General features: G+C 42.6%; 1 protein-coding gene across 3 annotated transcripts in view; it reads left to right on the plus strand.

Annotated features, from left to right (window-relative positions):
* Positions 1 to 24,714, plus strand: part of LOC137436480 (uncharacterized) — a 110,032-nt gene extending 85,318 nt beyond the window's left edge. For 2 of the 3 annotated variants that reach the window (XM_078786451.1, XM_078786452.1), the window contains exons 21-23: positions 2,274 to 2,461; positions 10,428 to 11,400; positions 15,706 to 23,922. In XM_078786451.1, the coding sequence (XP_078642577.1) occupies positions 2,274 to 2,461; positions 10,428 to 11,400; positions 15,706 to 23,776 (9,232 nt within the window). In that variant the 3' untranslated portion in view covers positions 23,777 to 23,922. Of the gene's footprint in view, positions 1 to 2,273; positions 2,462 to 10,427; positions 11,401 to 15,705; positions 23,923 to 24,343 lie in introns of those variants that run through there. The other variant, XM_078786453.1, reaches the window with a different exon arrangement.
* The last annotated feature ends 334 nt before the right edge of the window (positions 24,715 to 25,048 follow it).

Here is a 25,048-nt window from a genome sequence, read left to right on the forward strand (position 1 = left end):
CCAGGAGAAGGAAAACTGATTTGATAAACTCCAGTTTTGGGCATTGCACCATGTGCTTTCCATTGGACAAGGTTGGCACTGGCCCAGAGGGTGTCACAATACAATGTGTGAGCACTGTAACACCTGAAACACCTATTGTAGGTGGGGATGAAAGGCAACTGTAACCAACTTGGGAGAGGTTTCTCAGCAGCTATCGGCCTTGTTAATCACTCATATACCCCACGCAAATAGCACTTCATCCCCCGTCACCATCAAATCGATGGAGACACACACACACACACCGAGCCAGGACCCTCAAAACAATGCCTGTAAGGGTGTGGTTCTACCAGACATTGTTACCTCCACCACCAAAGGTGGATGGAGGTTATGTTTTCACCCCTGTCTAGTGTCTATTTGTCTGTCCGTTTGTTTGTTTGTTTGTTTGTTTGTGAACAAAATATCTCAAAAAGTTGTGGAAGGATTCGGACGAAATTTGGCAGAGATGTAGCGAATGTCACAAGGATGAAAGGATTAGATTTTTGTGAAGATCCAGGTTAGGATCTGGCTACTAGATTTTTTTTTTTTAATGATTCTTTACCATTGAGTGATATGGCCAACCAGCCAGAGGTGTGCTCTCTACTGAGTGCCATTCGAGTTATTACTGAGTTAGTGCACTTACACCACTGATTCATTTCTGCTTTTTCTTCTACAGCTCTTTGTTTCATTCTCAGCACTTTGCATAAAGTTTTTTTTGTGTTTTTTTAAGCACACAGGGTTTTGACCCTTTTGTGTGTGTGGGCCCCTTTACATGGAGATGGCAAAAGTTTGGACCCCTTTTGGAAATTCTTCCTTCCCAGAAAATAAGGGTTTATTAAATGCATTCTCGTTCTTTTTTGCCATAAATGCAAGAAGATTGAAGGAATATGAAGTATTTTGAAGTGAGTTTGAAATGTCAATCCTAATTTGATTCCATGGATGTAGTTCCAGATTGGAGACAAAACATTTTGCAGAAGTGAAACTAAATTGAAATGTTTTTTATTTTTATCTTTGCATTTCAATTTTCTCACCTCTTTTGTTGATCATTTATTTTTAATTTTATTGCTGTTGTGCATCTTCATCGTCTTCACCTGTTGTGCATTGCCAAATTTAGAGCCAAATTACTGCTAAACTCTGGGTTAATTTTCCGATTCATGGTCTACAGTGTTCAAAATATCAATATAAAGTAAGTAATTTGTCGATCATAGACTGACATCTATAGACAGACAGACAGATAGACAGACAAAGTGAACCAACAGCTTAACTCCACTTTTCGCTTTGCATGCGCCGGGTTATTCCAGATCTCCAAATAAGCACATTTTTAAGTTCTCACCCAAACTATCATTCAATAATGAGAATGTCAATCATAACCGACAGTTGTGATTGTCAGGTACAGTGGTGGCCAGTGCTGACAGGATGGCCGAGAGGTGCACACACTCGCCTCGAAGCTGTCTAGTTTGGGTTCGAATCTCGACCCAGTTATAAACTGTCATCCTGGTGTTTCACAGTCAGGATGATTAATCACTATGGTGTGCTGTCCCTCGGATGGATGTTAAACTGGCGTCCCGTCTGCCAGCATTAGTTGGTGGATGTTAAAGATCCCACTGTGTCCTTCGCGAAAAGGAGACAAGCTACCGTAGACTCCATGAAAAAATTACAAATCCTTGCCATAACCAGAAGAGGGCAGCATCATTAGCGGCACAGCCGCACCCTCAGCCAACGATGCTACCAAGCAGCCTTGTGATGCATACGAAAGAAGTGGTGTCCACACTTTTAATGATCAGCCTTTGGTTTTCCTCTTGCTTTTGTGAGAGTATGGTGCGACAACTATTCATGATTAAAAACTGTGCATTATTGGCTGGTGGTGGCTTTGTAGCTGTTTGAAAACAGCTGAAATTCAAGAATATGGGATTTAGTGAGAGGCCTTTGTGAATATGTATTTTATATTCCAAGGAAGCACGAGGGTTGGCACGTCTTTGTTCCAGCTATTGAATATTCAATATTAGCATTATCTATAATTTTGAAGAAAAAGTGTTTTATTTCCAGAAAATTGATTGCCATGGTACCTCAATATAGGAATTTAACATTGATCATCACAAAATGAGTTGGAGGAGAGTGGAATACAGATATTGTGATCCACACCATGTGAAAATGTTTTCTGCATAAAAGCTGCAATTGCGGTGTGTATTTTGATCTGATCATCTCTACATCGTCTCCACGACACTCTTAATAGCCATCATGTGTTTCTATATCGGCAGACTGGGTAGGAGTACCGAAGGAGAAGGTGAGAAAGCCGATGTGGTGGAGTGTGAATTCCACCACCCTGGTGCTGAGAATCATGAGAGCTTGATCCAGGCCCTGCAGAAAAAGATTGAGGAGAACTCGCAGCAAGTTCAGAATCTGATCAAACGGGAAGCTTTTTGTCATGGCTTCAAAATATTAGCAGGTTATTTATTGATTTTTCTCTTCATTTTCAACTTTTTTCTCTCCTCTTCATACCAATTTTATTTTTTATTATGGTAAACGAATGATTTTTACCTCCGCCACTAAAGGTGGGATTGAGGTTATGTTTTCACACTTGTCTGTTTGTTTGTGAACACGATATCTCAAAAGGTTGTGGACGGATTTGGACGAAACTTGGTGGACAGGTTGTGTGTGGGACAAGGACTAATCGATTCGATTTTGGTGAAGATTTGAATATGGATTCGGAGATTAGAATTATTTAATATTTAAGTGATTCTTCACCATTGAGAGATCGTGCGAAAAGCGATTTATAACATGTTCAGCGTAGTGGAGGTATGCGCTCTACTAAGTGCCATTCTAGTTTACTTTTTACGGCGTAGCCCATCGGGCAGGGGCATCTATAAAAGTGTTTGTCCATATGTATGAATGTTTGTATGTCCCCTCAAACGTATACCAATCAGAGCTGATAATCTGGTCACATGGCAGGGTGATGTGATTACGTCTGATGTCATTACGGCGGTGCAGCGGCTGACTCTCCACACCATGTTGATTTATATGCCGTTCATGCCAAACGTATCGTTAAACTTGTCATATCACAATCGCCATGCTCTACCTTTACGTTTTTCATTCAGTGTGAAACACAAACAAACCGATTGTTAAAATGACCATGAAATATCGGAAGCATCGGTGTTGCGTCTCTTCCAACAATACAATACAATACAATACAATACAATACAATACCGTACGGTACGTATAGGCCTCAGGCGTTATGCTTCACCTTCAGACCGCTTCGGACAAATTAAGCCCAGGTTTCTTAATACAGTAGTGCATCGTTTCAGTGGTATCGTTTTCGAAATAACAATAATAATAATATCGTAAATATAACCATAATACGTTAATCCCAATATTGTGCATGGAAGGTTAATGGATTGAAGCGGCGTATGGTTTATGATCAATGATGATCGGTGTTTGGCACTAATATTAATGACCGAGGAAGTAAGGAATTCACCTCGGTTTTTTGATAGTAATATCATTTTCGAAATAATGATAACATAACGTTTATATTATAGTAAATCTAATCATAAACACTAATTCCTTTGTAGTGACTGCAAACGTACTGGAAGTTAAAATATATCTTGTTCTACATATTAAAGAAGCGGCACTTTTGTGTCCGTTACGTCATTACGTCTATGATGTCATTACGACGGCTGACTCCACTGACCAACATTTTAATTTACAAGTAGGCTCACTACGGGAGCTACAGAAAGGGTCATTCCTCTTTGGGATACATAGATTACAGTCGATCTATGGTCAGGTCTCAAGACCATTTTGGACAAAACTGCTCAAAAAGGGATTTGGCCATTCTCGGAGAGCCTCCTCAGCTGGCATTCTGGCATTTCACTGGAATTTCAGAGTCTGGCATTTCACTCAGGCCAACTGGCACGGTCTTCAAGCAGCCATCAATCATCTGGACTGGTCTCCCATCTCTACTGCCTCTGACATCAACTCTTCCTGGGAATTCTTCCAAAGTAAACTGCTCTCTCTCATGCACAGATTTATCCCATCTCGTCTTCAGTTGTTATATCCTTCCTCCCGTCCATGGTACACGGAATCTTGTGGTGAGGCAGTTGCCCTGAAACAACTTGCCTTCGCCTCCTGGAAGGCAAATCCAACGGAAGGCAATCTCATTTCCTTTCACAAAGCTCGGAACAAGTGTGTGTCTATCCTAAGGGGAGCCAGGAAACAAAATCTCTCCACTCTCAAGAGTGAACTCTCAAACCTGTCTCCCTCTTCCAAATCCTGGTGGTGTCTTGCCAAATCTGTTTCTGGTGTTTATTCCCCCTCCATCGTCTCCCTTACCTTAAACGGCTACACAGCTGACTCCGCACGTGAAAAAACTGAATGCCTCAACTCTGTGTTTGCCTCAAAATATTGTGTCCCAAACCCATCTCTCTCTGTACCCACCGTACCCAGTCGTACCCAGCTGCTCCTGGACTCTGTGTCCTTCTCTCCTGACAAGGTGGAGAAGTTTCTGGCAATGCTCGACTCTGATTCTGCAACTGGACCAGACGGCATCAGCCCACGGGTCCTAAAATCCTGCTCTGCCACTCTTTCACACCCTCTCTCTGTTCTCTTCACCCTCTCTTTTGCTCAAGGTCATCTGCCATCAGCTTGGAAATGGACCAAATTACTGCTTTACACAAAAAATGTGCAAAAACAGATCCTTTCAACAACAGACCAATCAGCCTGCTCCCAATTATCAGCAAAGTCATGGAATCCATCATTGCTTCGGATATCAAATCCTTCCTCTTCTCCAATGGCTTGATCTCTGATCATCAATTTGGTTTCAGACCAGGTCACTCTACTCTAGACATGCTGCTTCTGCTGTCTCAACAATGGATGGAGGTCATCGATGTCAAACAGGAAATTAGAGCTGTCTCCCTTGACATATCCTAGCGGGGAAAATGGCCTTAAAACGATCATTCATTCATTCATTCATTCATTCATTCCCTTGACATATCATGTGCCTTCGATACGGTCTGGCACCCCGCTCTGCTCACCAAACTCTCCTGTGGTATCCATGGAAATCTCCACGCATGGCTTGTGGACTTCCTCTCTGGTCGTAGTCAACGTGTGGCCCTGAATGGATTTCTCTCATCTCCTCTTCCTGTTCAGGCTGGAGTTCCCAAAGGTAGTGTTCTGGGCCCTGTGCTTTTTCTTGTCTTCATCAATCATCTCTCCGACTCTCTGGAAAATCCTCTCTATCTCTTTGCTGATGACTCCACTCTCTGCCGCTCCATACCTCATCCCTCAGATCGGCAGTCTGCAGCCTCCTCACTCTCTGCAGACCTGAACAAAATCATAGACTGGTCAAACAAGTGGAACATGTCTTTCAATCCTGAAAAATCTCACACTCTCACTGTGTCTCTCCGAAAAGACCGTCTGGACAACCCTCCCATCTACTTTCTCAACAATCCTCTCCAAGAAGTTCTGTCACTCAAGCTCTTGGGTCTCACAATCTGCCATGATCTTTCCTGGGAAAATCACATTTCCAAGCTGGCCTCCAAAGCCAGTTGCCGACTGGGCATCCTCCGTCCTGCGAAGTCCTTCATTGGCACACCTGAGCTTCTCACCACATAAAAGGCTTTCATCCACAGCTCAATGGAATACTGTTCTCCCCTCTGGGCCGGTGCTCCTGCCTCTCACCTCACTCGGCTTCACGCTGTTGAAACCAAAGCTTTCAGAATCATTGGAATCTCCCGTGATGAAGCTGATTCTGAGGGTCTTTCATTCACTCACCGCAGGCAGGTTGGTGGTCTTTGTCTTCTACCGACTCCTCTCTGGCCTAGCCCCCCCCCCCCCTCTCCCCCAGCCCTGTCTGTGCCCTGTACCCCAAATATTCCTGCAGGTCTCACAAGATCTGCCTGCAACCCTCTTATGGTTAAACTGCCAAAATCAAGACTCTGCTAACCTTCACTCTTTCATTCCTCTTTTCTCTCGCCTCTGGAACAAACTCCCTCACTCTCCTCCCTCCAATCTTCAATCCCACTCCTCCCTCCATGTCTTTAAAAAAGTTGTTCACCACTATCTCTTATCTTCCCCCCCCCCCCCCCCCCCCCCATCCAAAACCTTGATCTTTTCTACCCCCGTTAATTCACCCCAGATCCACTTTTCTGAAATACCGACTTATTTCCTGGATGTCCTAGCTGTGTCCATGTGGTTTTTACCTCTTCCACCCTCCACCCCTCTTTCCCACGCCTCCTCCCCCAAGCCCTCTCTCTCCCACAGATCTCCTGATGTCCCTGCTCTCAAATGTTGTACTTGTGTGCTTCCCTCTCTCTCCCCATCTTGTCTCCCGCTCCCTTTATTATGTCTTATGTGTCCGTTTTTTTTTGTTATTAATGTTAGCTCTTGCACGAGCCTCGATCTTGTATACAACAAAACAAAACAAAGAAAAACATTGGGTGCGTTCATTTACCAAGTTAATTGTGGAGAGATCGTCATGTGGTTTCAGCATTCGAGCAAGCACTCCATTCAAAACTGTTAAGGAACAGCTTGCTTGGCAAGCGCTAGCTAGCTGCTTGGTAAATGAGCACACCTCCAAACTTTGTGGGGTATATAGATTACAGTAGATCTTCCCTCAGTTCTGCAAGTGAAACTTACCTCATGGATGTCGAGATTCCTCCAAATTTCTTTGTTTAATGTTTTAAGCAGCATTAACGACTGTTTGAAAGGCTAATAATATGTGTTTGTTGTTTATAATATTTTACAAGCCCGGCTATGCCGCTGTTAGACTTTTGGTCTTGTTTTTTTTAACCCTGTTTTGCCAATGGAATGTCAAATTAGTGTTGGGGTGGGGGGGGGGGGGGCGGGGGGGGGGGGGGGAAGAAATGTTTACATTTTATCTCCATAAACCATCACTGCTATTTTGAAGTGTATAGTATGGCTGATGATTGATTTTTAGTTTAACTTAACAGACATTCTTAGAAGAAGTCGTTTCTTGGGTTTGTTGATCTGGAGAAAGCATTCGATAGGGTTCCACGTGAAGTAGTGACATGTGCATTGAGGAAGTTAGGAGTGGAGGAATGGTTGATCAGAGTGGTGATGGCAATGTACAAAAGAGCGTGCACAGCTGCAAGGACGAAGGACAGGAACAGTGGTGAGTTTGAGGTGAAGGTGGGAGTGCATCAGGGGTCGGTACTAAGCCCACTACTATTTGTAGCTGTGATGGAGGATTGGAGGTGCTGGCTCGGAACGTAAAGGAGGGTTTACCGTGGGAGTTGTTATATGCAGATGATCTGGTGTTGATTGCAGAAAGTATGGATGGACTGAAGGAGAAGATGAGCAAGTGGAAGGAATGTATGGAGACGAAAGGTCTGAAGGTGAATATCGGAAAAACAAAGGTGATGGCAAGTGGTAAAGCATGTGGTGAGGTGGAAAGAACTGGGAAGTGGCCATGTGCTATGTGCAGGAAGGGTGTCGGAGTGAACTCAATTCAATGTACAATGTGCGCTGAGTGGGTTCATCAAAAATGTAGTGGTTTGAGAGGGTCATTAACCAGTATGGCAGCTACATTCAAGTGTAAGGTGTGCACAGAGGGAGCTGCAGATGGAGGAAATGTTGAGTTGGATCTTGGAGACGGCGTGAAGCTGGAAGGTGTGAAAACATTTTGTTACCTAGGAGACATGCTGAATGGAGAAGGTGGATCAGACTCGGCAACGGTTGCTCGAGTGAGATGTGCATGGAAGAAGTTTCGGGAACTGAGTGGCGTGCTGACGAGGAGGGGAGTGTGGTTGAAGCTGAAGAGAAAGGTGTATGCTGCATGTGTGAGAAGTGTTATGATTTATGGGAGCGAGACATGGGTCATGAACGTAAAGCAGCAACGAAGGCTGGAAAGGGTGGAAATGCGAATGGTTCGTTGGATGTGTGGAGTATCGTTGAGAGAGAGGAAGCCAAATGATGAATTGCGAAAGATGATGGGAATAGAGCCTGTGATGGATGCTGTGAAGAGAAACAGTTTGAGATGGTTTGGTCACGTGTTGAGGAAGGATGACAGTGACTGGTTGAGAAGAGTGATGGAAATGAATGTAGAAGGAAGTGGAGGACGTGGAAGACCGAGAAAGACTTGGCTAAAGTTGGTCGAAGAAGAAATGCGGGCAAGGGGGTTAACAAGGGGAGATGCAGAAAATAGGGCAAAATGGAGAAGATTGTCATGGGGACCGCAAGGCTAACCCCCGCTCTTGCAGGGACAATGGCCTTTAAAATGCCTGTTGTTGTTGTTGTTTAACTGACATTCTTGTGAGATTGTTGAAATGGTTTTGATGTCATCAGATGTATTTTGGGTTGGCCTGTTCAGCATTTCCATCTGAGTACATAGCTCATCATGCTTGGATCCGAAGTTCGAATCAGATATAATGTTTTGATTTGCACACTTTTAACTTTTTAATTAATATAAGATATACGAGTATTGATGGCTCCTAATCAAAGGGAGGCGCAAAGCGCCTCTCCCTTTATATAAGGCATCGTTATGCTGTATGCAGCTTTAACATGGGGAGTGAAAATACGTTCTTGGCTTCCACTGGACAAATCGGCTGCAAATTTCAGAAGTTAAATGCTTTATACGTTGAGGTAATGTATTCCAAATTTCAGCAACGTCCATTTATGCATTCTTGAGTTATATTTGGAAAACCCTCAAAATCATGTTGGTGTTTGTCCGTCCCTCCGTCCACCCAAAATGTGTTGGCACTCATATCTCAAGGACGATACATTGAAACTAGGTGAAACTTGAAATATAATCGGCCAATAAGTCTAGTTAATGGCTTTCAAAACAAATTCCACTTAAGTGCTGTAGTTTTTGCTTTAAAATTAAATATATATAAATATACAACACCCAACGTTACGTTAAATATATACAATACCCAACGTTACCTTCGGGGCCATCCCAATGTACCCAAATTTCCATAGGCCTTGTCCTGGTGTTACAGGTGAATGACATGGCTCGGTGGATTTCACTCCCATCCATTCACACAAATCCCATAACCATCCACACACATTTCAATAATCATCAAAGCACGTGTTTCACCCCCCCCCCCCCCCCCACTGCAAACCATGGCATAGATGTCATAACACATGTGCGTGTGATCCTCAACGAGGCAGCGGGGAAGTACCATATAAGCAAGATGGTGGGGGCGCTTCACGCTGTGGTGCCCGCAGTCCACAAACAAGTCGCCCGACTTACGACTTCTCCTCCCCTTTAACTCTCGGCCCCATGACATCCAAACAGCTCCTTAAGCTGTCTTCCCGCCGGGGAGGTCTCCACACCAGGCTCCGTCGCCTCAGGCTTTCACACAGCCTCACGGGTTGCCAAGGGTCTCCATACCGCCCAACGTCCAAACAGACCCACCACCGACGGGCTCCCAATTTCCAGACACCACTGGCTGCCAGGGGCAATTACCGCAGAGGGGGGCACAGTCACCACTCCTCCAGAGCTTGATCCGTACCTGCAGACACACACACCTTCCCCACCCACCAAATCCACAAAAACGTTTCCTCCCCCGCTACCATTCAATTCTCAACCACATATTTCCAATCAAAAGATGTCATAAAAGGTACTGCCATGGCCTGATTACATGTGAAATCCCCATTCACATTTCAATCACCTTTCCAAACACAATAATCACCATTTAATCTCCATCCTCATGACCACACAGGAACACCATAACCTCTACACATAAACAAACGCCACCCACAAGACACTTTGTGGCTCACACTCCAATCCCATCACCGGCCATGCCATCACTCTCACCCGCCCCCCCCCCCCACCCCCCCCATTCCAAATTCTCATGTCCCAATTTATAAAAGCAAGTACTGAACCTTGGGACAGCCCTTGTGTTCTGAGGAGGAACCAAGTAATGCTCTCAAAGTTCATATAAAGGGACGCCCGACATCTGGCAAATAAAATACGTTTACTTCTTCATGCAGCTGTATGAATCAAATTGGTGCCCAAATCAAATATGTGCCATACCCTTATATAAAGGGGCCTTTTCTATGCCCCTGGCATTTTACCCAAGAATGTCTCTGTGATTTCACAGAATCCTGCATGTGATTATTGTACAAGCTCCAACATGTTTAAAAAAATGTAATTGGCAATGTGACAAGGGGCCATATACATATTGTAAGAATGGGATGAAATGATATGGGATGGGAACAGGAAGTGGTGAGTTGAGCGGGTGGGCAGTCAAAATTTGTCATCTTTGCAAATGTCGAATACCACAAAAAATGAGTGAAATGCTTTTGCGTGTTATCTTTCCTTTATGATGAGTCTATTGTTATCGCTAAACTAGAATATAAACCTTGAAGTAAGCACCCATTGTTATGTACAATTTGCTTTTCCTGTTCTCCTGTCAACCACCCAATGACATGCATCAACTTTGTCCCTCTGGTTACAGATGAACAGATACATTTGGAGGAAGAGAAAGTTTTGGTTCTACCAGAAGCATGTGAATATCATGAGACTGGTGTGCAGGTGAACATCATCCGGCCCTGTGCAGAAGCAGCAGTTCAGACTGGCGTTAACAGAGACATTGCTGAAATGCCAGTTTTCTCCAGGTCTGAGTGTTCAAGCTATATATCGGACCCAAAGGCTGCTGTTGAAGTCTGCTCATCTATGCACAAAGTTATGGCCAAAGCACCCCCTTTGGTTTCTTCCTTTTCAGGATCTGGAAGTTACATTCATTCTGGGATGTGTGAACACATTGGAGAGCCACATGTCAAACACATGAGGCATTGCATTGGTGGTGTCACAAAAGCCAGGGCAATGAGAGAAGGGAAGTTTGAGGATCAACTCGATTCTCGTTCAAATCCAAAAAAATCAAAGGAGGTGATTCTGGCCACGGACAATCTTAATGCTTCACAGGATAATGTGAGTCTCCAGGTTGAGGGTGGTAACGTTGCCAGTCAAGCAGATCCAAACACCAAGTACACCAAAGCTGTATATTTGGCCAGCCCTGTGCAGAAGGGAACCTGGTGTAAAATTCTGGAAAATTATGATGATAGTTGTCCAGATGGCTGCCAAAGTAGAGTTGAAAAGCTGAACACATTGTTGCTGCCAGTGTTGAAGCTACAGAATGACTTTGTGAAGGTTATGCCTCAGTTAGAAAAGAAACCGACCCAAGTGAAAGTCTCACCCACAGCTGAGCTGGCACCAGGTCTTGTGAAAGACACAATTGTGGCTTCCATGCCACTAAGGCTGACAGAAGACCCAGCCAAGGCAGCACTGCAGCCTGACCTGGGGGTACCTGCTAAGGCTGTTTTTGCAGTAGGCCCAACCAAGCCGTCATGGTCTTGTGCTACTAATTTGAAGCACGTACGTGATGCTTTTCAGGAGCAGGCACAGAATGCTAAATACAACATTCCACAAAGGTAATTTACTTGACAAACATCCTTTTTTCTAACCAATGCAGTCTTTGGGGTGGCATTTCACCTGTTGTAGTTGAGGAACCCATTCTGCAATTTTTACCCAGTTATGATGGTGTGCATGAAAGATGTCATGTCATGTCATTTGGAGTATAACTTATGATAGTGGGATTCCAAACTACTCTTGTGTTGATCATTCACTTATTTTGTGCTTGTCATCTTAAAGGAAAACACTTCATTGAAAAGCATGATTGTCCGTGCATCCTTTGATTTTGCCCCCTGCCCCCTCCCCCCCCCAATCTCCCTCGCCACCCCTCCCTTCACCCCCACCCCATCAGCATGAAACTCAAAGTATTGCTCAGTCACAAGTGTTAGCCTTTCTTGCTTAGGGAGCCATCTTCACATTTTGAATGTTACTTACATACTCCCTCAATTAAGATGGCGCTGTCGCTAAACCTTAGGATGTGAGCCGTCGTACTCATCACATTTTTCACTCAGTTGTGCCTTTGTACTGCAAGTGATCCCAACTTTGATAACATTCACTTGGAGTGTAAAAGTATGATTTTCTGTGCCCAGACAATTTTCTGTCTCCAACACCTCACTCTCGATACCTATCCTTCCGTACCCAACTGCTCCTGCACTCTGTCTTTTGCACCTCAGAAAGTGGAGAAGACCTCTTCGACCCTCGACTCTGACTCTGCAACTGGACCGGACAGCTTCAGCTCACGTGTCCTAAAAACCTGCTGTGCTGCTCTTGCTTGCACATCCCCTCTGCCCATTTCCCAATATCATTTTCGCTTGGTCATCTTCCATCTACATGGGAATCGGCCAACATCACTGCACCAAATTAAAAAGGTGCAAAAATGGATCCCATCAACTAAAGACCTATCGGCTTACTTCTAATCATCAGCAAGGTCATGAAATCCATCATCACAGTTGATACGAAATCCTTCCTTTTCTCCAACAACCTCACCTCAGATCACCAATTTGATTTTAGACCAGGTCACTCCACCTTGGACATGCTGCTTCCACTCACCCAACAATGGATGGAGGCCATCGATGTCGGACATCAGTATCATTGCTGTCTCTCTGGACATATCTCATGCTTTTGCTACAGACCGGCATCCTGCCTTATTCTTCAAACTCTCTGCTTATGGCATCCAAGATCAACTCCACACATGGCTTACTGACTTATGGAATCAACTTCCACATCCCCTTCAATCTCTTTCTACCCTCCAGGTCTTTAAGGAAGTTGTTCATCACCATCTCAGATCGTCACCAATCCAAAACCATGATATTGTCTGCCCTCGTTAACATCCTCACCCCTTCACCCCTCCCCCACCCCCCACCCCCCCCCCCCCCCCCCCCACATCCAGAACCCTCATCATTCCAATTTTCTAGTTTTCTCCCCTTGGAGTCTCCTTTTGTGTCCATCTTGTCCGCCCCTTGCTTGCTTATTTTTCATCCTGTTTTTGTCTGTTACGCCATGATAAGCTCAGTGCACTAGCTCTCCTACGAGCCTCGACTATGTATACAAAAAAGGTGAATGATAACTTGTGTAAACGATGTCCCTATTGTAAAAATGAATAACGAGCATGATTGTGCTATGAAAGCTTCTTTTTTATCTATATAAATAAAGGAGGTGTGTGTGTGTGTGTGTGTGTGTGTGTGTGTGTGTGTGTGTGTGTGTGTGTGTGTGTGTGTGTGTGTGTGTGTGTGTGTCTGTCTGTCTGGATGTCCGCTTATAACTCAAGAACTACACATCGGAGAAAAGTTTTAGACACAGATTCGGAATCAGCATAAAATTCCAGTGGTTATAGGCTACTTTTTATTTTTATATCAATGGTTTAAAAAACCGGGCCAGCTGCAATTCCATGGTGTAGTTTGTGGCGGCGCTATTGCCCCTTTCCGATCCCATGACGCATTGCGGTTCCGATTCGCGATAAGGTCTATGCGCTATCACCGACACTTTTCCACCTTTTCCATACCTTTTAATCAGATTTACCTTATCGTCCATCGTAACCACATTACGCTTGGAAACACTAGCATTATCCTTCTTCGGACCCATGGCTAACAGACACAGTAAAGGAATACTGTACGTCGCCTCTGTTTTGAATGAGAATCAGCAGTTGCGCGTACGTACAGTATACTGTACGTACATATTTATATATTTTTAATGTGCTTTTTATTGTATTTTAAATTGTTTTTTTAGCTTCTTTTATTGTTAATTTATGTACTATTTTATTTATTTTAAATATATTTTTAAGGAAAACAAATGTTTTCACGTCCGTAGGAGTGACGTAATGTCGCACATAATGACGTTCGCTGCCCGGTCATGAAAGAAATTATGATTCTCTTGACAAAGTGACATGAAGATCAGGCAGTAAACCTCCCAACTGAGTTTCTCAACAGTCGTCAGCCTCAAGGACTCCCAACACACAGGTTGATTCTCAAGGTGGGAGCACCAATCATGCTTCTAAGGAATCTTGATCCACCAAAGCTGTGTAATGGAACACGATTGACAATCCAGCAAATGATGCCGCATGTCCTAGAGGCAACCATCCTCTCAGGACAATACAGAGGAGAGAAAGTATTCATTCCAAGGATACCACTTATTCCACCTGACCTTCCATTCTCCTTCAAGAGGATTCAGTTCCCCATCAGGCTATGTTTTGCTATGTCCATCAACAGGATGCAGGGGCAATCAATGAAGGTTGTAGGCCTGAACTTCACAGAACAAGTGTTTGCCCATGGCCAGCTGTACGTGGGCTGCTCGAGGGTTGGAAAACCAAGCAATCTTTATGTCTTGGCACCAAGTAAGAAAACCAGAAATGTTGTATACCCAGAGGTTTTGAGAAATTGAAAATTGAAAAAACGTCATGTAGGAAATGTACTGTGATATTGCTCTAAAATATACATGTTCTTTTCATCATATATTGTATTATTCTTATTCAACCCGGGCGAAGCCGGGTACCTCAGCTAGTTTTAAATAAAGCTGCTTTTTAAAAGAATTTTAATTAAGATTGGGTTTGGCCTTGTACCACTCAAATTGTTAAATTTGATTGTACAATGGATAACAGGCTTTTGCACATGTAGGTTGTGCTGGTAATTCAATAACATGGTGTGACTACAAATCTGCAGGCTCAACCCATTCATTTGACATTAACTAGAATTCCTTTTGTTGAATGACTTTGCTCCAAAGACAAAAAAAAAAAAAAAGCCACTGAATGTATTTTTGAACTGATGCTAACTTCGACCTTTATAAATACTAGTACACCCGCATACTACGGGAGGGGCAGGAAAGGTAATTCCTCTTTGGGGTGTTGGAGATTACAGTCGATCTATGGTCGGGTCTCAAGAACATTGGGTGTGTGTTTATTGACAAAGCTTCTTGTGGAGAGACCGCCAAGTGGTTTAAGCATTCGAGCAAGCGCACTATTCAAAACCGTTAAGGAACGGCTGGCTTGGCAAGTGCTAGCTAGCTGCTTGGTAAATGAGCACAACCCGGGCTTCCTCCCTTTCAGTTTCGTGTTGAACAGCAGGAGCAAGTTTCAAAAGACCTCCACGAAAAACGCCACGTTAGCGCCAGGAAGGGTCATGGTATTTACCCAACTCTTGTGGGGTATATAGAGTACAGTAGATCTTCGCTCAGTTCTGCAAGTAAAACTTACCTCACGGATGTCAGGATTCCTCCAAATTTCTTTGTTTTGTGTTGAAACAGCATTAGTGACTGTTTAAAAAGCTAATCATACGTGTTTGTGGTTTCTAATATTTTTACCTCTGGTGGAGGCCGTTGGGCCATTGCTCCCACGAAAACGCCATGATAAGCTATTTATAAACATTGACTCGATGTTTGTTCAAGGAGGAAAAACACCTTGGGGAGACAGGATATTAATGGTATTAATATTGTTTTGCAATAACATTAATATTATACTATTATCATTAGTTTTGTTATTTGAAGCGGCCTTGGAAAAACGGCATGGTAAAGCTAATTTAACATTGATACACACCTCAACGTGCAACCCCATTAACGGCAATGGTGGAGAAAACCCCATTCGGAGAAGAAAACCCCATTGGGGAGGGGGGCAAATGGATGTGCTACAACCTTCATTGTGTAAGCCTTCGTCATCCTGTCAGGTTTGGTTGAGATTGGATAAGTAACGACAGAATGTATTGGAGTCAAAAATTCATCAGACAGACACTAAATGGCGTATTTTAGTATGTGATGAATAAAACTGTGCTTCCTGATATTAGTGGCACACTCTTCTTGGTGGAAACAAAATGTATTGTCTCCTTTCTCCCCTCCCTCAGGTGGTTGAATGAAAAACCCATCCACACAATTGCATCTCCAAGGAAACCAAATGGCAGAATGATGAGAAGAACATATTCAGAAGATTGTCTGCCTACCAAGTCTTCCGCCTATGTTAAGAATGTGAAGAGTCCAATGACTTCTCGTGAGTGTGAAGTGATTAATCATCAGAGCGAGTTAATGCGATTGGATGGAGAGAGGGTTCGAACAAAGGAATACAAGCAGCTTCAAAGTTGCGATGCACAGCAAAGGTTTGACAGCAAAATGAGCCACTCCACAAAACGAAAATGCAAAGCCCCACTAATCCCATCTATCAATCCAAAAATGAAACCTATGAAGAGAAAAGAAAAATGTATTCAGATGCCACTGAAACCCCTGCACTTTCCAAGCTCAAGGAAACAAATAGCAACGCATTCAGGGTGCATCGATTATAGAAATGGTTGTGCTGTTAAAACGAATGGAGAACTTGCTGTGGCTGATAGAGATCCCTCCTTGCCCACTGATGCCGATCATAGCTGCAGGCAGCCACCTGTAGTTGAAAACCTACACAAAAATACAAATGATGACTTTCAAAATAAGCGACTGCTGAACAATACATTACTTTCAGATGTTTTTGAAGTGGAGCCAAGGGACAACTGCCATTTGACCCACCAAGACCCTGATATTGTGCCTCAAAGGACAACCTTTTGTGCAAGTGGAGGGATGAATGCAGAACTTGTTGGAAAACATTTTGTAGAAAATCCTTTGGAGCAAAGCAATCTCCATTACTGCTCTATGTCTGTCGACAAAGAAACAGATCCCACAGGGTCCTCGAGTATGCAGGATACACCTATGCAAGAGCAACGTTTTGCTCTTGTAGAATGCTCACCTCAGCCTTGCACAATGACAGGGAAACTCTCACAGCGGTGTTGCAACCTCCCTGCTGATATTTGTAGCATGAATTGCTACACATCTGATTTTGATGCTCAGGATGGTGTTGACATGAGTGATGCCTCTTCCAATGATGATCGGTTTTCTGTTGATTCATTGATTTTAAAGTGCAGCAACATGCTTGAGGATACCATGTGCATTGAGAATTTCAATGACGAAATGTCAGACGATTCTCTGATGGAATCGGACAAAGAATGTGATGAAATTGGCAGCATTCCAAAGCAAAGATCATTATCGCTTCCTAGTCTGTTAAATGACACCTTGAAATGTGCAAACTTGGAGTTCTCTCCTTGGGAGTCTGCCTTTGATCAGAAAGAGGAAGTTCCCGTTGAGTTTCATTGGACAAACAGAACTTTGTCTTCAGAAAATGCATTTACCTTCAATAGCATCTCCAGAGGTAAAGAGTGTCAAGATGAAGTGTTATCATGCAGAACAGATGGATATGACCACATGGGTCCTGGTGTACACAAAGGAATGAATTCCAAGAACGTTTCTTCTCTGAAAGCCTTACTATCTACTCTATCATCACCTGCTGAAAGTGCACAATGCAGCTCTTGCTGTATCAACAAAAGCAGTTGTAAATTTCACAAGAAATTCCAGAATTGGCAGCAAAAGCTTGACCAAGCTTCAGACAGTGTGCAATGTGTTATCACAGCTTCCGTCGAGCCAGACCGTAGCGTTCACCCTCAATCCAAGTTCTGTAATCACGCAGATGAAACCAAACATCAATGTTTGTTAAGTCAAGAGAAAGCACTTTTTTGTGTACCTGCTGATGAAGGTCACAGTCTGCCTATGCAGATCCATCCAATTATTATGTGGAATGAGAAGGCTGCAAATAGCTTTACCACTGAAGAAAACAGCAAAGGATTTTTTACTTGGCAGGATGAAAAACTGGATTCAAAGACAGGTAAAAATGAGCACAAACTGTGCCAGACGCATTGGGTGGACTATGTGAGTAAAGATAGTGGATATGCATCTTCTGAAACACTGCTGGAAGTTGCAGACAGTTCAGAAACTTCGAGTGTGAACAGTTGTGCTGAACCCGACAGTCCAAGAAGCTTGGAAAACCACATTGTCAGATTGTGCACCCAGCCAGACGTTTCTTTTCCTCAACATTATATCAAAAGGACCATTTGTCCTGCAGAAACTGTGTTCATTGATGAGGCCTGCACAGCCTTTAATACGAGGTCAAGCTGCAAACCGCACAAAGGAGAATGCCTTAAAATTGATGCTGACCAATACAATGAGAAGCAACGAAATGAAACGCTTTCATTTCAATCAGCAGAGCATCATTTTTTAGAGTGTTTGTCAAATGATGTAAATCTTGAATCTTTGGGTCATGATGAGAATAGATGTGGCTTTGAATCTGCAGAGGAAGATATTGATTGTAAATTGGGAATCTCAGGTAATTTCCCCCCAATCTTCAGTGAAGTTTCAGTGAAAGGTCTGAATTCTGACGTTTTTATTAGCAGAAGCAGTAACACTGATCATGAAGACGATTCCAAGACAAAATACCAGCAGTTAACAACCGGGGCAACAACTCCAAATCTCCCATCTTTGACGATGAAGTGTCTTAATGTGGGGCCATCAAATTCGTCTCCAAAAGTGCCGAATGATTTTCTTGCCAGAAGTTGTAACGAGTCCGAAATAGTAAAACCAAAAGAAACTTGTGAGAATCTGGTGAACTGTGAATTCTTGAGTAATGAAGATGAAGTAGAGCTTGATGCTCATCATACTTTTGCACTCTGCAGTGATGATTCTGACATGACGCAGCACTTTAGGCCAAAACCATATATGTGTAAAGAAAACTGTGCACATGCTAACATTTTGTCAAAGTGTTATATTGTTCATTCGTTGCCAAATCGCTCCAATAATGAAAGTAGTCTGCCGTTGCTGGACATCCCTGATATTAATCTGAAACTGCCATCAAGAAGTAGCGAGGATGGTTTGATTGGTGGAAAATATCCACATTCATTGGATAATTTGGAATCTTTAAAAGCAAATCACATGCCAGATGGTACTGGTGGTAAAACAAACTGCCATGCAACAAATACAGCACAAGAGTGCAGACTTGAACAGGAAACCTCAAAATCGAATTTGGATGTTCTTTGTTCTGCTAAAGATTTATGGAAACAAGAAGAACACCTGCATGAAATTGAATCCAATGTCTGCATTTCATCTGATATGTCAGGAAATGTCAAAAAGTTTCCTCGAGTTCAGGCTGTACAAATGGCTTCAAGCAGTGCAGTGAATTGCATAGTAGGGACTGCAAGAAGTCATGAAATGGCAAGCTGTCAAATGCCGCATGAACAAACGCTGCAGGATAGTGAAGGTCAAAGGTCACAAAACAGATTTGAATTGCTTAAGGCAAAAAACAATGACGAATCTCTTCATTTCTGTGAAACTCTGCAAAAGCCTCACAACCAATCGGACTATCGTATCGGTGCAAAGTCCTGCACTTCTGTTATGCCGAGCAATAAGAATGGGTGTGGTGAAATTGAACAACACCTTGAAACTGCCTTGGTCGATTGTGGCAGGCTGGAAAGAGACTGTGGAACCTGTTCAAGCACAGACTCAGAATTTAACAAGACAGACCAAGAGACCAATACCCTGCGACTTGGAAATAACCTAATTAAAATAAAGGAAGAAATTCAGTCCTTGGACAACCATCAACTTGTTACAAAAAAATGTCTCTCAAATGCCTCAAACATGACAGAAATATCTTGCACAGGACAGTGTGATGAATTCACAGAAAGCGCAAATGTAACAAATGCATTTTTTACAGACATAAATTTTGCAAAAACTGACACATCTGGCTGTCTTATTTCCCAGAAAGACACTTGTGTAGATCATTTGCAGTCTTCCTGCAGTGATGCATCATATTTGGGAATTGATGAAAAAAACTTGCAACAATTCCATTGTGGTCGAAGCGGTGACATTGACTGTGTTAGAAATGTTGCTGACGTGGAAGCCAAACATCGCCAAAATATGCACAGGGGAACAATAGATGCTGCCTCACTTACTCTATTAACTCCTCATATTAAAATTATACGACTGCCGAATGAGGAAGACTCGAGTGGAGATCACTTAAATACAGTCCAAGAAGAGAAAAATGTGGATATTGATGATGCACACTTGACTTCTACAGAATGGCATCACCCACAACTTATTGCAGCAGAAAAACATACTGAGCCGAATTTGGCAAGTATATATTTAATGGAGAATTCTGGAGTCGATTTTACCTCTGCCTTCTGTTATGACTCAACAACTGAGCAGGAAATTATTATTCCACAAGAAACCGCTTGGCTAGTTTTGCCAAAAGAAGGGAGAACCAACATTAAAGAACGGCAAAATGTCCAAAACTATGATTGTATTGCAGCAAATGAGATTGTAGCGCAAAATATGAAAGAGTCTGTGTCAAGTATTTGTATTCCTCGACAATCATCCACTTCGTTTGGATCCCAAAAGTTTCTTGAACATTCTTCTCGACTCTCAAATACAAAAAGACATGATGAGGGAAAGGAATATACTGGAAAAAATAAACGAGAACATGAGGATAATGTGATGAAGACTGATGCCACTGGGCCATTCCAAGAACAACCACGGCTTGTGAAATCCAAGACTTCACCTACTGATGCAAAGGCTTATCAAAGTATAATTTTGGCAAACACTAATTCTTGCGCAATTACCAATGAGATTATCTCAGCAACTCTCCAACATGTAGACCCACCAGAGGTTTTGGTGGACCTTTCTTGTCTTCCCCTGAGGGGTGCAAACATGCACGAGACCAAATCATCAGACCAAGAGACTTTAGTGACCCCGATCCAGAGGCTCTGGGTTTTCAGTGACCTGGAAACCTTCACAGAAAGTCAGTTGGAGGCAGAAGGAACTATGGATGGAAAATCTGTGCATGAAAACCAGATAGCTTTGGTGGCAGGAAATGGCTGCAACATAGATGTTTGCAATGAATATCTCTCATTGGAAAATGGTGATATTGATGGCCTGGCTCGCTACTATTCACAAAATGGTCATGGTGAAAAAATAATCGCAGGAATGAAAGTAGAAGCGATGAATGCTTCCAAAATATTGTTTTCCAAAAGAACTGCTTCACAGAATGAAAATTTGGAAGTTTCAATGACGAATAGAAGGCAAATCGTGGAAAAGCAAAGCAGTATAATGTCTGAGGAACAAATCGATTGTCTATGCACTGAGAGGTTAAAGACTCATGTTTCACAAGCAGATGCTTCATCTCAAGCTTATATTGTCATGGACAGCATGAAACAAACATTGTGTGGTTATGTTGAAGACCATAAAACGGTGCCAGCATCAGGTGAATGTGAATACCCAACGATGCCATCTGGCACATCTGATGATATTGACATGAGATTCAGAATTGCGAAAGAAACAAATCAGCAGACATTGCCAGGATGCACGTACTGTGAGACTGAAGGAAATGTTGTGATGTCATTTTCAAGAGCCACTGATGCTGATGACCCATTCTTAGATTGCAAAAGTTCATTCGATGAAGCTACAGACACAAAGCAAGGATTAGATGAGTGTAATAGGAACTTCATCAAGAACATGTGTGCAAGTAACAGACGACCAAATGATAAAACTTTGGGACAAGCCATTAGTAACTTGAGTTGCAAGACAATGGCTATGGAAAGTTGGCATAAGCACAACAACCAGGTCATCAGTATCTTCAAGGAAGGTGGAGGTATGAGTGCTCCATTGGCTTATCGCCAAAAGGATACATTTCACACTATCAGTAATAAGCCTTCCGATGGCTGTGGATCCATACAACCATGTAACATTGCCATGTCCCGCATCAGCAGTGTAGAAAATCCACACCATCCAAAGCAAGGATCTACAAGTTGTCCAACTTGTCATGATAATGGCTTCAATTGTTCTGGTGCACCATTATGTTCACACTTGTGTGTTGATTCTCCCAATAAACCTGTCTTTATGAGTACCCAAAATGCAGAAGAAATGGGGATTCTCAATTTTTCACCATTGAGAGAGACTACTGAAAGACAACTCGCAAAAGACTCGAATTATTGTGGTTTTATACACACTTTGCCATCCAATGATAAAACTAAAGATTTTGGGCAACTTTCTGCGACTGGGTGTTTAGCCAACAGGCTTGAGGGTCATGAGAGGATTAACCACAACTTACGTTGCCAAGTTGCAATCGCTTTGAGAAGCACAACTTCCTCCAAGGTCGAAGGTATACGCAAGAGAGGACTGCAGTCTTGTGAATTAAGAAAACGTTGTGGCCTTTCTAGATCCTCTCAAAAGGAATCCTTTTTCTCCCCTGTGTCCTTGCTGCCACATTTTTCACAACTCCACTGGTTGAGCTTGCAGAATCTGCCTCAATATGCTTCTGAAATGATTACCACAATGGAAATCCTTGGGAATGCTACCCAACCTCAAAGTAATTTGTGTCATCCTGGGCAGAACGTTGGAGCTTCTACCATTGACTATAACTTGTCTTCATGCACATTGAAGGTGCCTGGTTCTACAAAGATGTGCAGCACCAATATGAAAGTCCAAACCAATTGTAAAACCACAACAACAGTGGAAATAAAAGGTGAAAAGTTAGAGAGAGAATCGTTTAACATGGAGTCGAGTTACACACAAGTGCATAAAACAGATCACGAGGTTCAAAGCAAGCTGTCAAGGTCCCCTTGTGTAAATGTTCAGAGTAGCTCGTCTGATTTGATTTGTGGGTCTTTTGGAGATCGTCTTCGACACCTTCCAAGAAGGTCTAAAAGTATTGAATTGTTGACCGAGCATAACTTGATGGTGGGAGCTTCTTTGTATCTACCGCGCTCTTCACGAAGTGCCAATCAAGGAACAGACTCCAAATGTGGACTGGAGGATGCTGTCACACCACAAAGTTGCAATTCCTACATTGGTCCTTACACAGGATTTCAGAAAGAATTTCCAACCCTTTTCCAATCACAATGCTTTGACCGTGAAGATGATTTGAGGTCTGACTGTGACCAACATGTCTCATCTTACATCAAAGGTTTCATATGCACGATGCTCGTCGATTGTGTATTGATGGATCAAATAAGCAGACACAGTTCAGCTGACTTCCCTCGGCATCCCCAGCTAAAGAAGCATCACCAGAATATTGATTTGCCAGAAGAGATGCTGTTAAATTTGCACTGTTTTATCAAAAATTGTCAAAATGATCTTGGAGTGATGTTTCACAAAAGTAACTACCAATCCATTTGGCATAAGGGAACACCATCTGAGATGCATCTCAGCATTAAGCCCCCATGTAAACTCTTCCATATGGATGCAGCTTGCTTTGCAGCTAATCATGCACTGTGTAGTTTATTTGGTGGTTGGGCCGAAGTGCAGTCTTTTTCATTAGGTGTCAACTCTGACAAAGCGACAGAATTTCTTGTTAAAGATTCTTCAAAGAGTCAGGATAAGAACTTAAATGATTGCTGCATTCCAATAAAGCCAACTCCAGTTGTCGATGAGAAGCATTTCTTACCTGGAGCACGGCACGACGGTTGTCCTCTTAGTGTGGTGCACTCCGGCTCTGGTATATCCTGGAAAACTATACCCAACTTTCATACGAGTCCAGAAAACCTCTGCAGTTATGGCGATAATGATGCCCATGATAGTGCTTGTTGCAGTGAGGGCTCCAAGACCAGCCCTCATGCATTTTGGACTTCACATCAACAGGATCTGTGCTCTCATCACAATGCGACTCAACACGGTGGCAAAGTCAACATTCCACCAAGCAAAGATACCAGATTCGGGCCTGCACTGTTGTCTTTAGCCTTATGCAAGCCAAGCCTCAGCATAGAACTCTCTGAAGCTAAGTTAAACTATGGCTTGGGGCAAACGGATGCATTACTTCGTTCACTGGATGAAGAAGGACCGGTGGAGGTACGACGTGGCTCTCTAAGACCACTGCATTCAAATAAAACGAATGCAGTCGAAGCAAGGAGGTATCGCAGGTCTCGTAGCCTGAGTCCCAATGTAAGCAAAAGGTGCATGAGGACAAATGCTCTTGCAAGTGCAACCGAGCCTGCATCATCATCATCGGATTTTCACTGCATAACGGCTGCAGGTTGGTGTAACAAAACCCCACAGGTTAAACTTCCTCTCGTACTATAAACTCCATCTAATGACAAGACTGGTGTAAAATAAGTGCTTGTTTGTAAATTGTAAACATGGATTTTCTATTAATTTAGTTGTATATTGCATACAAAGTTATCCTCATTTATTTATCATCCTTTATTGGAATTTAATTTTCTCGTATTTAACCCTGAATTTGTTTGTCACGATGCTGAATAATCAGGCCTCGATAATCAAGTTCAAATAATCTGAGGTTAGGCCCTTCAGGGTGGTGATGACCTTTTGCTGACTTCCTGTGCTTGCTCTACTTTGTCATTCCATATTTTCACAAATATCAGCTTTGCTCAACTTCAACGATCTGAATTAGTTTCGTATCTGAGACCGTTAACTAACTTGTACATGTCACTTTAACATGTGAAATAATAAAGCTGGTTTAAGATTGCATATATCAAGCTTATACAGTTAGTGGTAGATTTTTTAAAATATATATATATATATAATGTAGCAGCTGATTGGTCAGATCACATGTTAGCTCACCATTGGCTGGTTATGTTGAGTTATACCCATTTATTAATATGCATTGGTGTTTTGATCTCAACCACATAGGCCCTCTTCACGTGTGAGCCACTTGGAAGACTTTAAATGAGTGAATTTAGTGTTTGTCATCGCAGACTACTGTGCGGACATTGTCATAGCAGATAACATTGTTTCGAAAACTACTGTGCGGATTTGATCTTCATTTTGCTCGCATGAATCGAATTGTTGACATTCATGATTCGGGTAAAACATTGTTGTTACAAACTTGTATTTCCTTGTTCTTTGAGTTTCCAGGAATAATATTTATGTTTAAAGTATGCAAGAGGTAGTATGCAATTGGTGAGAAAATCATTCCACCTTATGTTGAATTTTTTGTCCAATAATCTCACAATCCATACACACGGATGTGCACATAATAAAATTATTTAAAGTTGAAGTTACATTGTTGAACTGTCCTCTTTCATGCTATCACTTTTAAACCCCTGATTTGCCCATCACATCACACCAGTTATCCATGGCTTCACACATTTTCATTCATTCCTGAAAAAAAAATTGCCATTCCTATCATCCTCAAAAAGAAACGAGAATGGCTCGTAATATGAATGAATGAATAATATTCATTCATTCATTCATTTCATTATATCATCCTCAAAAAGAAACGAGAATGGCTCGTAATAGTGATCAGATAAAATATGTCACCGATGAGCCTGTTCGTTACAACACCAGAAGCTTTGTTATTGCACTGGACGATTGCAGGAATATTTTGAGTTGAAA

This window comes from Myxine glutinosa, chromosome 11 (genome assembly GCF_964187855.1).
Source record: "Myxine glutinosa chromosome 11, kmMyxGlut1.1, whole genome shotgun sequence".
Lineage (NCBI taxonomy): Eukaryota > Metazoa > Chordata > Myxini > Myxiniformes > Myxinidae > Myxine > Myxine glutinosa.